We start from the raw sequence: 17,156 nt of genomic DNA, 5'->3' as shown, positions 1-17,156 counted from the left end.
AGAAGGAAATGAATTCCATGAATGTACTTTTAACAAGGCACACCTGTTAATTGAAATGCATTTCAAAAGGCTGGAGAATGCAAAGAGTGTGAAAAGCTGTCATCAAGGCAAATGGTGGCTACTTTTAAGAATCTCAAATATAAAGTATATATAGATTTGTTTAACACTTTTTTGGTTACTACATGATTCCATATGTGTTATTTCATCGTTTTTATGTCTTCACTATTATTATAAAATGTAGAAAATAGTAAAAACAAAGAACAACCCTGGAATGAATAGGTATGTCTAAACCTTTGACTGGTACTGTTAATTGTTTTTTCGTTGTTTGTGTGGATTTTTGGTCATTATATTTTCCCGATACTGGAATTACTTTTCTTTGGTGAAGTTTTCACCCCCGTCCAGTTGATGGCGACAATACATCTTTTGCGTGTAGTTCGCCAATAAACCAGAAGAAGAAGAAGAAGCTTATTTTTGTGGACAGACGTTTGGCGGAGTAGAATTTCTCGCTTAGACTCTTCCTCTCTGTTAGAAAGCAACTGCGGACACGCTAGCTCAGTTGTTTTATTTAGATTTTATTGAAACACTCGCAAATATGTCTGGAAGAGAAGGTGAGATTCACATTTAAAAATTTGACATGCACCTCGATATTTATTTTAAGGTGAAAAGTAATAATGACGCTACTAGATGGTTAGCAACCCATGCAACGTAATGTATGTATCTAGCTAGCTGGAATAGCTGGCGAGCCTTTACTACCAAGGCTTATTACTAGCCGTACTACTAATTTAGGCTAGAAAGCTGAATCTTTTAAAACTGTGATAGCATTTGTATGTACCATTATATGCCCATACATTGCTGTTTGCTCAAAGCATCTTACTAACTTGCTCCTAGGTAATGCATATATCAAAGTTATTCTAGATGGTTAGCTGTGTAAAGTGTGGAACAATCCCGCATGTCATGAGCAGTTTAGCTAGCAAGCTTCCTACCTTCTGAAGGCTTCTGTGTGTGACGCGCTTATGCGGTATTCATTCATTCATTCACGATACATTGATTCATATTGATTGAATGGGATATGTTCTTGTCTCATAGGTGGTAAAAAGAAGCCCTTAAAAGCTGCCAAGAAAGCGACTAAGGAGATGGATGACGTGAGTTTGTCATTGTTTGCACGATGTTATATGTAGCCTATATCGTGTAATAAACTATTCTAATGAGGGAACACTGTTTTTTTTTTCTAAATGTTTGGAATTAAATAGCAGCCTTAGTGTATTTCCATTGTAATCCTTATCACATTTGCTTTATGTCAAATCCAGGATGAAATGGCCTTCAAACAGAAGCAGAAAGAAGACCAGAAAGCCTTGGATGCATTGAAGACGAAAGCAGCAGGAAAGGGACCATTAAGTAACAATCATTTATTTGTGTTTGTTGATGATCCGAATCTAATCTGGATTCTTAAGTGTTTCTGATTTACTGAACAGCCAAAAGTAATCAAAAGATGGACTTTCAATTCGCCCCAAATCTACCCAACAACCCATACACTGATTCCACATATGCAGAGTATCATTTGATCTTGCCTTGTATTTGTAACTGTTTTATACTGCAGCGGATAACGCCCATTAGCCCAAAGAAAAAGCATTGCAAGTCAACGCTTGAGCTGAGGACAATAGCTCTAGTGATTCTGATGTCACTAGGTGGCAGTGTTTAGCTTTCTGGATTTTCTTGCCCTGTCATTCAATGTACTCTGCTTGCCACAGCTGTTTTAGTAGTCCCTCTGTCTACTTAAGTTTTCTAGAAAAAGTTGAGCATATTTTGCATGGTTTTCTCATTCTCTTGATTTTCCTTTTTTGTTTCAGCTGGTGGAGGAATCAAGAAGTCTGGAAAGAAGTGATTATACATTTGAAGACCATGTACTCATTTGTTGCTGAATCGCAGCCCCCTGTCAAAATCAACTCCTGCTAACCCCCCCCCCCATTGTTTGTTTCATTTGGGTCCATTGTAGAAAGAGGAAAAACATGTAATGACCCTGTTGAATAATTTCCAATGTGTTCTTGTCAAGAAAGTTCTGAAATAAACTATAAATACTGCAGTATTTTCACTCAATCTATATTGAGATTCTGTCAAGAAACACATCAGTATTAGATCATTAGCTACACTAAACACGCATACAGTACTAATATGACTAGTATTGTGGTAAGTTCAATGTAACTTTTCCCAAGGTTGACCATCTGCATCTTCAGCACCAGTTTCTCTAAATTCAGCTTCTCTGGTTGGATAAGGATCTTCTCCATCACCTCTTCACTCACTTCCTCCGTCCTGTCCATGTACAGGGTTCTATTTCCCAGTCGCAGAGCCTGAAAATGAGTCATACTTCTGCATTTTTCTGCGTAGTTTTTTTTGTGTATGTGTGAGTGATATTTGTAAAGATGTTGCTGTTTTTGTTCTGTGTTTAATACCCCGTTTTGACAATTTTCTTTAAGAGGAAAGTTTGGGAGATTCAGAATAAACATCAATGATGCTGCTTACTCTGTTCTGTTGGTATTTTCCTTTTCAGCTCTACCTCCACAGGGTAATGGTCGCTCACTTTCAGGGCCTAATACAGCAGAGTAGTTAGAGGTTGAGACATGAGCCAGACGGCTCAACTTTGACATGTACTGTATTTCTATAGACGGGTTGTCAATGTAGGCTACTATAACATGTTCATTTCATCTAGTGCATTTGGAAAGTATTCAGAGCCCTTGATTTGTTTCCCACATTTTGTTACGTTAACCTTATCCTAAAATGGATCATGTTTTGCCTCTAACCCATAATGATGAATCAAACTGATTGTTAGACTTTTTTTTGCAAGTGTGTTACAAATAAACACCTTACATAAGTATTCAGACCATTTATGAGACTTAAAATTGAGCTCAGGTGCATCCTGGTTGCGTTGATCACCCTTGATGTTTCTACAACTTGATTGTCCACCTGTGGTAAATTCAATTGATTGGACATGATTTGGAAAGGCACACACCTGTCTATATAAGGTCCCACGTTTGATAGTACATGTCAGAAACCAAGCCATTAGGTTGAAGGATAAACAATACAGGATTGTTTAGTGGCACAGATCTGGAGAAGGATACCAAAAAAATTCTGCAGCATTTAAGGTCTCCAAGAACACAGTGGCCTCCATCATTCTTAAATGGAAAATAAGTTTGGAACCACTAAGACCTTTCCAAGAGCTGGCAAACTGGGCAATCGGTGGAGATGGGCCTTGGTTAGGGAGGTGACCAAGAACCCGATGGTCACTCTGATAGAGCTCTAGAGTTCCTCTGTGAAGATGGGAGAACCTTCCAGAAGGACAACCAATCTCTGCAGCACTCCACCAATCAGACCTTTATGGTAGAGTGGCCAGATGGAAGCCACTCCTCAGTAAAAGGCACATGACAGCCCGCTTGGAGTTTGCCAAAAGGCACCTAAAGAACCCTCAGACCATGAGAAAAAAGATTCTCTGGTCGGATGAACCCAATAACTCTTTGTCCTGAATGCCAAGCATCACGTCTGGCAGAAACCTGGCACCATCCCCACGGTGAAGCATGGTGGTGGCAGCATCATGCTGTGGGGATGATTTTCAGTGGCAGGGACTGGGAGATTAGTCAAGATTGAAGAAAAGATGAACGGAGAACAGTACAGAGAGATCGTACAGAGAGATCCTTGATGAAAGCCTGCTTTCCTTACGGTTACTGGCCCAACACTCACAATCACTAGGCTACCTTCCACTTAGCTGTATAGATATTTTCAAAACAGGTCCCATTGTTTTAAAGAAATTCTGGAAAAAAATGCATGCCCCTAGGGAGAATGAAAACTGTCAAACAGCAGCAGCCTTGTACTTGTTCATATGAATTATATTAAACCTAGACTAACAGGGGGTTTCTTTTCGCCAGGAAGCCTTGCATTCTCTGCTTTAAAATGTCTCAACACTGGTAAGGGGAAACCGGAGAGCTATAATTAAGATCCATCCAAATGCAATTTGATTTAGCAAATAACAAAGATGTGGACTCGAGTCACATTACTTGGACTGGAGTACTACTTTAGTCACAAATTGTTGTACTTGAGACATGACTTGGCAAAAATAAAAAACACTTGACACTCAACTTCGATTTGAGCGTCTATGACTCGTGACTCAACTTGGTCTGTAGCTGTATGACTTCCCTCCGTGGCGTCATCCCTCGAAGACCTTTCTGTTAGCCTGCTAGCCCCGTGCAGCTAGCTGCCTGAAGCGACGCACTGGACGTGTATAATCACCCGGCTACGCATGCCTTTCCCTAACGTCACCATGCCATGTCGATTGCTGTTCTGGTTTGTAACTATTGTTTTATTTCACTGTAGAGCCTCTAGCACTGCTCGACACGCCTCGGCTAACAATTTAGTTCCACCTCCCACACACGCAGTGACATCACCTGGTTTAAATGCTATTTCTAGAGACAATATCTCTTTCATTATGACTATATACACAGGTTTACCTCCACTGTATTCACATCCTACTATACCTTTGTCTGTACATTATGCCTTGAATTATGCCTTGAATATATTCTACCGTGCTCAGAAATCTGCTCCTTTTACTCTCTGTTCTGAATGTACTAGGCGTCCAGTTCTGTTAGCCTTTAGCCGTACCCTTATCCTACTCCTCCTCTGTTCCTCTGGTGATGTAGAGGTTAATCCAGGCCCTGCAGTGTCTACCTCCACTCCCATCCCCCAGGTTCTCTCATTTGTTGACTTCTGCAACCATAAAAGCCTTGGTTTCATGCATGTTAACATTAGAAGCCTCCTCCCTAAGTTTGTTTTATTCACTGCCCTAGCACACTCCACCAATCCAGATGTCCTAGCCATATCTGAATCCTGGCTTAGGAAGACCACCAAAAACCTTGAAAATTCCATTCTTAACTATAACATTTTCCGACAAGATAGAACTACCAAAGGGGGCGGTGTTGCAATCTACTGCAAAGATAACCTGCAGAGTTATGTCTTACTATCCAGGTCTGTACCCAAACAATTTGAGCTTCTTCTTCTAAAAATTAACCTTTCCAGAAACAAGTCTCTCACCGTTACCGCTTGCTATAGACCCCCTCTGCCCCCAGCTGTGCCCTGGACACCATATGTGATTTGATTGCCCCCCATCTATCTTCTGAGCTCGTGCTGCTAGGTGACCTAAACTGGGACATGCTTAACACCCCGGCCATCCTACAATCTAAGATTGATGCTCTCAATCTCACACAACTTATCAATGAACCTACCAGATATAACCCCAAATCTGTAAACACGGGCATCCTCATAGATATCATCCTAACTAACTCACCCTCCAAATACACCTCTGCTGTTTTCAACCAAGATCTCAGCGATCACTGCCTCATTGCCTGCATCCGTAATGGGTCTGCGAGCAAACAACCACCCCTCATCACTGTCAAACGCTCCCTGAAACACTTCTGCGAGCAGTCCTTTCTAATTGACCTGGCCGGGGTATCCTGGAATGACATTGACCTCATCCAATCAGTAGATGATGCCTGGTTATTCTTTAAAAGTGGCTTCCTCACCATCTTAAATAGGCATGCCCCATTCAAAAAATGTAGAACCAGGAATAGATATAGTCCTTGATTCACTCCAGACCTGTCTAACCTTGACCAGCACAAAAACATCCTGTGGCATTCTGCATTAGCATCGAATAGCCCCCGTGATATGCAACTTTTCAGGGAAGTTAGGAACCAATATACACAGGCAGTAAGGAAAGCTAAGGCTAGCTTTTTTTTAAACAGAAATTTGTATCCTGCAGTACAAACTCAAAAAAGTTATTGGACACTAAAGTCCATGGAGTATAAGAGCACCTCATCCCAGCTGCCCACTGCTCTGGGGCTAGGAAACACTGTAAAGTCCATGGAGAATAAGAGCACCTCCTCCCAGCTACCCACTGCTCTGAGGCTAGGAAACACTGTTACAACTGACAAATACACTATAATTGACAATTGTAATAATTATTTCTCTACGGCTGGCCATGCTTTCCACCTGGCTACCCTTACCCCGGTCAACTGCCCGGCACCCTCCACAGCAACCCGCCAAAGCCCCCACCATTTCTCCTTCACCCATATACAGATAGCTGATGTTCTGAAAGAGCTGCAAAATCTGGACCCCTACAAATCAGCCGGGCTAGACAATCTGGACCCTCTCTTTCTAAAATTATCTGCCTAAATTGTTGCAACCCCTATTACTAGCCTGTTCATCCTCTCTTTCGTATCGTCTGAGATTCCTAAAGATTGGAAAGCTGCCGCGGTCATCCCCCTCTTCAAAGGGGGAGACACTCTAGACCCAAACTGCTACAGACCTATATCTATCCTACCCTGTCATTCTAAGGTCTTCAAAAGACAAGTTAACAAACATATTACTGACCATTTTGAATCACATCGTACCTTCTCCGCTATACAATCTGGTTTCAGAGCTGGTCATGGGTGTACCTCAGCTACGCTCAAGGTCCTTAACAATATCATAACCGCCATCAATAAGAGACTTTACTGTGCAGCTGTATTCATTCACCTGGTCAAGGCTTTCGACTCTGTCAATCACAACATTCTTATTGGCAGACTCAACAGCCTTGGTTTCTCAAATGATTGCCTCGCCTGGTTCACCAACTACTTCTCTGATAGAGCTCAGTGTGTCAAATCAGAGGGCCTGTTGTCCGGACATCTGGCAGTCTCTATGGGGGTGCCACAGGGTTCAATTCTCTGTATACATTAATGATGTTGCGCTTGCTGCTGGTGATTCTCTAATCAACCTCTACGCAGACGACACCATTCTGTATACTTCTGGCCCTTCTTTGGACACTGTGTTAACTAACCTCCAGACGAGCTTCAATGCCATACAACTTTCCTTCCGTGGCCTCCAACTGCTCTTAAATCCAAATAAAACTAAATGCATGCTATTCAACTGATCATTGCCCGCACCTGCCCGCCCATCCAGCATCATTACTCTGGACGGCTCTGACTTAGAATACGTGGATAACTACAAATACCTAGGTGTCTGGCTAGACTGTAAACTCTCCTTCCAGACTCACATTAAGCATCTCCAATCTCCAAGCATCTCCAATCAAAATTGAATCTAGAATTGGCTTCCTATTTCGCAACAAAGCTTCCTTCACTCATGCTGCCAAACATACCTTCATAAAACCATCCTACCGATCCTTGACTTTGCCGATGTCATCTATAAAATAGCCTCCAACACTACTCAGCAAACTGGACAGCAAACTACTCAGCAAACTGGACAGCAAACTACTCAGAAAACTGGACAGCAAACTACTCAGAAAACTGGACAGCAAACTACTCAGAAAACTGGACAGCAAACTACTCAGAAAACTGGACAGCAAACTACTCAGCAAACTGGACAGCAAACTACTCAGAAAACTGGACAGCAAACTACTCAGAAAACTGGACAGCAAACTACTCAGCAAACTGGACAGCAAACTACTCAGAAAACTGGATAGTTGTGATTTCTTCACTATTATTCTACAACGTAGAAAATAGTAAAAATAAATAAAAACCCTGGAATGAGTAGGTGTGTCCAAACTTTTGACTGGTACAGTATTTAGCATGGTTTTATCAATGTCTAGATTTTTCCCTTTTTTTCAGCTGGTGGAACAATCAAGAAGTCTAGAAAGAAGAGATTTGGCATTTGAAGACCATGCACTCATATGTTGCTGAATCACAGCCCCCTGTGAAATGACCTTTTTGAATTTTAATTTCCAATGTGGTCTTGTATATAATAAACTACTGCAGGATTTTCACTCCATCATCTTTATTTGAGATTCTGTCAAGATACACATCAGTATTAGATCAGTAGCTATACTAGACATACAAATATGATATACAATATTAATATGACTAGTATTGTGGTAAGATTGAATCACAGATCAACGTAAGTGTTCCTAAGCTTGACCATCCGCATCTTCAGCACCAGTATCTCTAAATTCAGCTTCTCTGGTTGGATAAGGCTTCTTCTCCATCACCTCTTCACTCACTTCCTCCGTCCTGTCCATGTACAGGGTTCTATTTCCCAGTCGCAGAGCCTGAAAATCAGATTTCTTTTGTTATATCTACAATATTTTTTTCTGTGTCAGGTGATATGTGCATCTGTGTATGGATTGATATGTGAATGTCTGTGTGGAATGATTTGTCTGTAAAGATGATGCTGTTTCGTTTTTTGTCTTTACACCTTTTGACAAATTCTTTGAAGAGGAAAGTTTGGGAGATTCAGAATAAAGATCAATGATACTGCTTACTCTGTTCTGTTGGTGTTTTCCTTTTCAGCTCTACCTCCACAGGGTAATGGTCGCTCACTTTCAGGGCCTAATACAGCAGAGTAGTTAGAGTTTGAGACATGAGCCAGACGGCTCAACTTTGACATGTACTGTATTTCTAGGACAGGTTGTCACAATGTAGGCTACTAACATGTTCATTTCATCTACTTATAATATTGTAATCAAACCATCTACCAGGATGGAATTAGTCTGTAACCTGCATACTTACATCTTCTTCAGAAAGTCCGTATGCGATCTGGAAGTTGAATGGTTTGGCAGAGTTTGGCACGACGGCGTCAAGCATGTCATCCCCATAGATTACAATCCTAGATGTTGATCAGAAAAGGAAGTCAGCAGTCATTCCATATTACACACAAGTAAACTAGTTTTATAATAGTTCTTATGACAGCTCTTATGACATTTTAACCACCTTTAAACAATACCAAAGAAATGTCAAATAAACTCCATAGGTGATTGATTATCTGTTTCATACATGAGGCATTCAATAATGAATTTCACAAATCTCAGTGCGTCACCTGTCATAAGTGTTATCGTTGCCTGTGTTTGCTGTGGTATCCACATCATCTTCAATCAGCCAGTGGAACTTTTTGTCACTGCGGATACGGATGGCTTTCATGGCCTTTTTAGAAAGGTAGGAACCGTCTGCATTGAAGTCACCTAGGATCATAACGTTCTGGTACAGAGAGAAACATTCAACAACAAAGTTACGTTTCATCCAGAATAAGGAAACTGTTTTTAGTTATCTTGAAATCACCATGTGGCTGGTTTTGTATTTTACTTGTCAAAGGCTCATATGTAGTCTTTGGTGACAAGTGCACTTTCTAAACCCAAGGGAGGTGTTAAGCTCTGTCAATGGCTTATTTCAGAACTTACATCAGTCTTCCATTTCTTTGTCACTTCCAGGAAGACATCATAAAGCTCATCCAGCTCCTTCACTGAATCGTCAGGCTTGGTGTGCACTGGGATCAGTACCAAGTCCTCCAGCACTGAGAAACACAGGAAGAGATGAGAAGTATATATTACAGCTGTTTATTATTGGGCTGTCATTCTCTGCTGCAATATCCAGCTGTCTGTCTGTCACGTTCATGTTATTTGCAAAATTAAATGCCATATGGCTGGATCATGCTTAATTCTAGCACTCCTGTGCCCCTTACCAGTGTTGAGACATTTGAAGCGGAGAATGTAAGGCTCCCTGGCGAAGGCGTCCACATCTCCAACCTGGTTGTCGTCATATTGCCAGGAACCAACCAAGTCCACCAAGTCATCCCTTTCAGAACAAACAGTGCAACACATTTAACAGCATTATTCCTGCATTAAACAAATGTTTTTATCAGATCCCAATGTGAAAAAATGAACAGCATCAAATAGAGGTTTATGAGGGTAAAGTTGACGGTGGGTTTGAATTGTACCTGTACAGAAACATAAACTGCTCCTTGTATCTGTCTCTTCCCAGACGAGAGCTGATTTGCAGAGTGTAGTGTTGCTTCTTATTGGCCCTGTAATGACACACCTGTAATGAGTGATACTTATCATGTAGGGCCAGGAGTTTCCCCAGTTGTATATTTTATAGCGTCACATGAGGGAAATCACTTAACTTACATATTTAATTCCTCCAGGAACTTTTTCACTGAAGTTTCTCTCTTATCCACCACCTCCAGAATCACTATGATGTCATAGCGAGACACAATCTGATAGGACGAAAGGAAGGAAAAGGAGAAAAAGTTAATTAGTTTATCTGTTTATATGTAGGATAACATCCTTGTTTTAGGATAGTTTGACAAATGTTTATCTGATCACAAATACAATCATATACAGTTGAAGTTGGAAGTTTACATACACCTTAGCCAAATACATTTAACTCTGTTTTTCACAATTCCTGACATTTAATCAGAGTAAAATTCCCTGTCTAAGGTCAGTTTGGATCACCACTTTATTTTAAGAATGTGAAATGTCAGAATAGTAGTTGAGAGAATGATTTATTTCAGCTTTTATTTTTTTCATCACATTCCCAGCGGGTCCAGAAGTTTACATACACACAATTAGTATTTGGTAGCATTGCCTTTACATTGTTTAACTTGCGTCAATTGTTTTGGGGAGCCTTCCACAGAATTCCCACAATAAGTTGGGTGAATTTTGTCCCATTTCTCCTGACGGAGCTGGTGTAACTGAGTCAGGTTTGTAGGCCTCCTTGCTCGCACACGCTTTCTCAGTTCTGCCCACAAATTTGCTATAGGATTGAGGTCAGGGCTTTGTTGTCCTTAAGCAATTTAGCCTTTTTTATGGCAGCTTTGGAGCAGTGGCTTCTTTCTTGCTGAGTGACCTTTCAGGCTATGTCAATATAGGACTCGTTTTACTGTGGATATATATACTTTTGTACCTGTTTCCTCCAGCATCTTCACAAGGTCATTTGCTGTTGTTCTGGGATTGATTTGCACTTTTCGCACCAAAGTACGTTCATCTCTAGGAGACAGAACGCGTCTCCTTCCTGAGCGGTATGATGGCTGCGTGGTCCCATGGTGGTTATACATGCATACTATTGTTTGTGGTACCTTCAGGTGTTTGGAAATTGCTCCCAAGGATGAACCAGACTTGTGGAGTTCTACATTTTCTTTCTGAGGTCTTAACTGATTTCTTTTGATTTTTCCATGATGTCAAGCAAAGAGGCACTGAGTTTGAAGGTAAGGCCTTGAAATACATCCACAGGTACACCTCCAATTGACTCAAATGATGTCAATTAGCCAATCAGAAGCTTCTAAAGCAATGACATCATTTTCTGACATTTTCCAAGCTGTTTAAAGGCATAGTCAACTTAGTGTATGTAAACTTCTGACCCACTGGAATTGTGATACATGGAATTATAAGTGAAATAATCTGTCTGTAAACAATTGTTGGAAAAATTACTTGTGTCATGCACAGAGTAGATGTCCTAACCGACTTGCCAAAACTATAGTTTGTTAACAAGACATTTGTTGAGTGGTTGAAAAATGAGTTTTAATGACCCCAACCTAAGTGTATGTAAACTTCCGACTTCAACTGTAACTGTACCTTCACAAGGGTAGCAAGGGTGTTTGGGTTTGATAGCTTACGCTTCCCAAATTTCTGGATGTTGAAAGATGCAACCTTCATGACTGCTGTTTGAAAAAGAGAAAAATAAAATCCAATCCATGTAAAACTATAAGAAACTGCTAGTTGATCACACAAGCAACGATTACAGAGAAAGGATGTAATTACCTAAACCAAAACAAGTTTAATAGTCTACACGCTCCAGCAGGTATATCTCTCTAGTCACCCCCAAAACCAATTCTTTCTTTGGCCGCCTCTCCTTCCAGTTCTCTGCTGCCAATGACTGGAACGAACTACAAAAATCTCTGAAACTGGAAACACTTATCTCCCTCACTAGCTTTAAGCACCAACTGTCAGAGCATCTTACAGATTACTGCACCTGTACATAGCCCACCTATAATTTAGCCCAAACAACTACCTCTTTCCCAACTGTATTTAATTAATTTATTTATTTTGCTCCTTTGCACCCAATTATTTTTATTTCTACTTTGCACATTCTTCCATTGCAAAACTACCATTCCAGTGTTTTACTTGCTATATTGTATTTACTTTGCCACCATGGCCTTTTTTGCCTTTACCTCCCTTCTCACCTAATTTGCTCACATTGTATATAGACTTGTTTATACTGTATTATTGACTGTATGTTTGTTTTACTCCATGTGTAACTCTGTGTCGTTGTATCTGTCGAACTGCTTTGCTTTATCTTGGCCAGGTCGCAATTGTAAATGAGAACTTGTTCTCAACTTGCCTACCTGGTTAAATAAAGGTGAAATAAATAAAATAAATAAAAATTGCCCTCTGTGTGGGTTTTTATGATAATGCACAATAGCAATGGGTAAGGTCTGCTTCCAGCTCACACTCTCAAACACATAGATCCCCTGAACGCAACTCACTTTCCAGATTCCAATCACCAGAATTATGATCACCTGATCACACACCTGTGGGTCATTTACACACACTGTTTAGTTCAGTTCATTGCACCCCATCATTGTGAGGTATTGTTTGTTTTGATACACATTCTAGTCGGAGCTCTGTTTATTTCCATATTAGTCCTCCCGTGTATCATAGTTTTTGGCCATCCTCACTAACGATGCCTTTCTGCCTATCAGATTTCCTGTTGTCAACCTCTAAACTGATCTCCCAGACTACGTTATTAGCCTTTTCCCTGCCTGTACTGTGACCTTTTTGGAGTCCCTGTGTGACCTTCTGCCTGCCCCTGGACCCAGATACCTGCTTCCTCCTGTGGTCCTTTACCAATAAACACCTGCTGTGCCCTGCTCTTGAAACCAGCACTCTGTCTCCCATCATATTCATTACACAATGTCTCATAAATGGCTCAACACAAGGAAAACATGCTTCAGGACATACATTAGGATATACTCAGTACATCTGGCTACATTCTTGTTAAAATTCCTGATGCAAAGGTAGTGTTTCTATTGGCATGGCCACATGATAAAACTACTTTAGTGAAAGGGTTGGAAAGCATGTCTCTGAGTACACTTATTTAGAACCTTTAAAAAAAGGTTCCTCGGCTTAACCCTGTAGAACCCTTTATGGTTCCAGAACCTTTTCACCCAACAAAGAACCCTTTTAGAGCCCTTCATTCTGTAGAGAAGGTGCCTGTAAATAGAACTCTTTCTAAGAGGGCAGTCATGCACCTTGTTCTGTGGCCCTGTGAGATCTATAACAACCCTCCATTATTTTCAATGGCAGAAGATCGCCTCATGGTGTGAAAAAACCTGACTATTACAGAGCAACACATGAATCTGCGAGAGATCATAATAGTAGTTTACAAACTATGTAATATGACGGTCATTACATTGTACATTGAATACTGAAAATCTCATTTGGACCAGAGTCACCTTCAAGAAATAATTTATTTATATCAAGGGATTAAGCTAAAATATCCCTTCATTGTGTTAGGTTAAAGGTCAAGAGTAATTGTCATATCAACGGTCTCTCACGGTTGGGTGGAGTTAAAACCAGTTGATCAAGGTAGGATGGAGCTGGATAAACTGTAGCTGAGACATTCAAATTCAAATGCTCCAAGCTGAGTTGATCTGCTGACCACAGAATAGAGGGCAATTTCTCTATGGAACACGTTGCAACATCACAGCTCCACAGTCTGTGGTTGCAACTCTAATACAGTAATACAACTGTGAGCCAGCAGTTGTACCATTATTTAAATGTATCCCTTACTTAACCAGGAAGTGCTGTTAGATGAGAATGTATTTGTGAGGGAGACCTGGGAAAAGCAGCATTTCCATACAGTACTTTCAACAAAGTCTAAAGAGGTACAGGCTTAGTCCCTCCAGATGTGTAGTTCCTCACCAGATGTGAAATTCCTAGTTGTGAGGAATTCCACCAAGCAGGACAGATAAAAAAGTAAATGAAGTCACTTTAGTCCTACAGGGACTCAGCATACGGACTAGGAGCAGGTTACTGTAGCAACAGCGTGTGACTGATTCTAACTTCTCTTTGTTGTGCAATAAACAGGGTTTCTTCTCACAGAACAGTAGTTCTGGATGACTGGCTGGAACATAATTATGAATTCAATGTCATGTAGGTAGCGTACAAAAACAATCCAGCATATTTCAGGCAAATGAAACCACTAGAGTTGTAAAGGATGTAACATGATCTCTGTTGACAAGCTCCAACACGCTCAGACATTACCTGTGGTATATTGTGTGGGAAGGGGCTTACAATAATGTTCTATCTGCTTTCTTTCACCGACAAACTTGCAAAAAAAAAGGATATATTTTACCATCAGTTCAAATACTTCCAAATCCTAATAGCACCATAATAACAGAAGGCTTAGAACAGTGTTTCCCAACTCCAGTCCTCCAGTTCCACCGACAGTGAGCATTTATATTGTAGACCTTGACAAGATCCCATGATTCAACTTGTTAATTAATCATCATGTTCTCAATTAATTAAATCAGCTTTGTTTGTCCTGGGCTACAACAACAAGGTGTGCTGTTGGGGGTACTGGAAGACTGGAGTTGGTAAACACCTGCTCAGAGAGGATTATCTCTGTAGAATTGGCTACATTTCCAATATATCACAATTCCTCTAGTCTTTTATTGCAAAGCAAAACAAGAATCAAGAAAATCATTGAAAACATTCCAAGTATTTCAAATAGTTTGCGCAAATGAAGGAATACCTGATATATGTAAATTCCAGCTTGACTTCACTTACCTGAAGGGATGATAGGCTCTATGATGTTGTGGCACAGTATCTTGTTTATCAATGAACAACTGTAACTTTCTGGGGCTTGGCCTTCTTATAGAGATCACCTGATTGGCTGAAACTGTTTGGTTGGGAGGACCTATAGACTGGCCCCAGCACAACCAGCCAGTACAGGATAAACATAACATCAACACACCAGTCCTCTTTGCACACCACGACATTCCTGCCCACACACTTATCTCTGAGATCCCCCACAACAACATCTGGAAGTGGCTTAGCTTTCTCTTGGAGGATACAGAAGTATTTTAAACCGGGTAGTTTGAGCCCTGGATGCTGATAGGCTGAGACAATATACCACAGGTATTACACAAAAATACTTGTTTACTGTTCTATTTATGTTTGTGACCTGTTTATAATAGCAATAAGGCACCTCAGGGGTTTGTGGATTATCATATCAAATTCAAATCTAATTGTATTTGTCCCATTCTTCGTAGACAACAGGTGTAGACTAACAGTGAAATGCTTACTTACAGGTCCATTTCCAACAGTGCCGAGTTAAAGACGAGATATGAAACAGAAATAGTGACACAATGAATAATGATTAAAAATAACATGGCTATATATAGGGAGTAGAAAATAACATGGCTATATATAGGCAGTAGAAAATAACATGGCTATATATAGGCAGTAGACAATAACATGGCTATATACAGGAAGTAGAAAATAACATGGCTATATATAGGGAGTAGAAATAACATGGCTTTAGTGCTGCAAAGAAACCACTAAAGGACACCAATAATAAGAAGAGACTTGCTTGGGCCAAGATACACGAGTAATGGACATTAGACCGGTGGAAATGTGTCCTTTGGTCTGATGAGTCCAAATTTGAACAGATTATCTCTGAATGTGTTGTTCCCACCGTGAAGCATGGAGGAGGAGGTGTGAGGGTGTGGGGTTGCTTTGCTGGTGACACTCTCTGTGATTTATTTAGAATTCAAGGCACACTTAACCACCATGGCTACTATAGCATTCTGCAGCGATACGCGATCCCATCTGGTTTGCGTTCAGTCGGACTATCATTTGTTTTTCAACAGGACAATGACCCAAAACACACCTCCAGGCTGTGTCAGGGCTATTTGACCAAGGAGAGTGATGGAGTGCTACATCAGATGACCTGGCCTCCACAATCACCTGACTTCAACCCAATTGAGATGGTTTGGGATGAGTTGGACCTCAGAGTGAAGGAAAAGCAGCCAGCAAGTGCTCAGCATATGTGGGAACTCCTTCAAGACCGTTGGATAAGCATGAAGCTAGTTGAAGCTGGTCTGAAAAGCCGTCAACAAGGCAAAGGGTGGCTACTTTTGTAACGGCGTTCGTCTGTTGAAGGAGAAGCGGACCAAAATGCAGCGTGGTGGTTACTCATCTTCTTTAATGAAGAATAGACGATACATGAAATAACTAATTATATACAAAACAACAAACGGAACGAGAAAACCTATACAGCCTGTCTGGTGACAACTAACACAGAGACAGGAACAATCACCCACTAACACACAGTGAAAACCAGGCTACCTAAATATGGTTCCCAATCAGAGACAACGAGAATCACCTGACTCTGATTGAGAACCGCCTCAGGCAGCCAAGCCTATGCTAGACACCCCAAATCAGCCACACTCCCAATGCCTACAAAAAAAAAACCAATACGACAACACAATAAACACATGTCACGGCCTGAACAAATAATTAAAGAAAACACAAAATACTAAGACCAAGGCGTGACAGAACCCCCCCCCCCCTAAGGTGCGGACTCCCGGACGCACCTCAAAACCATAGGGAGGGTTCGGGTGGGCGTCTGTCCATGGTGGCGGCTCCGGCTCAGGACGTGGACCCCACTCCATTAATGTCTTAGTTCCTCCCCCTTGCGTCCTGGGATAGTCCACCCTCGCCGCCGACCATGGCCTAGTAGTCCTCACCCAGAACCCCACTGGACTGAGGGGCAGCTCGTGACTGAGGGGCAGCTTGGGACTGAGGGGCAGCTCGGGACTGAGGCAGCTCGAGACTGAGGGGTAGCTCAGGACTGAGGGGAAGCTCGGGACTGAGGGGTAGCTCGGAACTGAGGGGTAGCTCGGAACTGAGGGGAAGCTCGGGACTGAGGGGAAGCTCGGGACTGAGGGGCAGCTCAGCACTGAGGGGAAGCCCAGCACTGAGAGGAAGCTCAGCACTGAGAGGAAGCTCAGCACTGAGAGGAAGCTCAGGCAGGTAGTTGGTTCCGGCAGATCCTGGCTGGTTGGCGGATCTGGAAGAGTCTGGTTGACTGGCAAATCTGGAAGAGTCTGGTTGACTGGCAGATCTGGAAGAGTCTGGTTGACTGGCAGATCTGGAAGATCATGGCTGACTGGTGGATCTAGCTGCTCTGGCTGCTCCATGCAGACTGGCAGCTCTGGATGCTCCATGTAGACTGGCAGCTCTGGCTGCTCCATGCAGACTGGCAGCTCTGGCTGCTCCATGCTGACTGGCAGCTCTATGCAGACTGACAGCTCTGGCTGCTCCATGCAAACTGGCAGCTCTGGCTGCT

At 41.7% G+C, this 17,156-nt stretch overlaps 1 protein-coding gene and 1 non-coding gene across 10 annotated transcripts in view; one reads left to right on the top strand and one right to left on the bottom strand.

Moving 5' to 3' along the window:
• The first annotated feature begins 212 nt into the window (after positions 1–212).
• LOC118400630 (uncharacterized) lies at positions 213–1,143 on the top strand. Its single transcript, XR_008074674.1, has 2 exons — positions 213–608; positions 1,087–1,143. It is a non-coding gene; the product is annotated as an uncharacterized LOC118400630 (transcript).
• A 1,111-nt stretch (positions 1,144–2,254) lies between these two features.
• The window catches only part of LOC127905977 (deoxyribonuclease gamma-like), a 28,446-nt gene continuing 13,544 nt past the window's right edge, over positions 2,255–17,156 (bottom strand). For 2 of the 9 annotated variants that reach the window (XM_052474079.1, XM_052474076.1), the window contains exons 2-10: positions 11,375–11,460; positions 9,929–10,017; positions 9,739–9,825; positions 9,484–9,596; positions 9,203–9,315; positions 8,845–9,002; positions 8,538–8,634; positions 8,291–8,357; positions 7,790–8,077 (exon numbers count right to left, since the gene is read on the bottom strand). In XM_052474079.1, coding sequence (XP_052330039.1) covers positions 8,058–8,077; positions 8,291–8,357; positions 8,538–8,634; positions 8,845–9,002; positions 9,203–9,315; positions 9,484–9,596; positions 9,739–9,825; positions 9,929–10,017; positions 11,375–11,455 — 825 coding nt within the window. In that variant the 5' untranslated portion in view covers positions 11,456–11,460 and the 3' untranslated portion in view covers positions 7,790–8,057. Of the gene's footprint in view, positions 2,346–7,789; positions 8,078–8,290; positions 8,358–8,537; positions 8,635–8,844; positions 9,003–9,202; positions 9,316–9,483; positions 9,597–9,738; positions 9,826–9,928; positions 10,018–11,374; positions 11,461–14,065; positions 14,130–14,590; positions 14,675–17,156 lie in introns of those variants that run through there. The other 7 variants (XM_052474084.1, XM_052474081.1, XM_052474078.1 and 4 more) reach the window with 6 other exon arrangements.

Source organism: Oncorhynchus keta, chromosome 21, assembly GCF_023373465.1.
Source record: "Oncorhynchus keta strain PuntledgeMale-10-30-2019 chromosome 21, Oket_V2, whole genome shotgun sequence".
NCBI lineage: Eukaryota > Metazoa > Chordata > Actinopteri > Salmoniformes > Salmonidae > Oncorhynchus > Oncorhynchus keta.
This window is presented reverse-complemented; position numbering and strand designations above follow the sequence as displayed.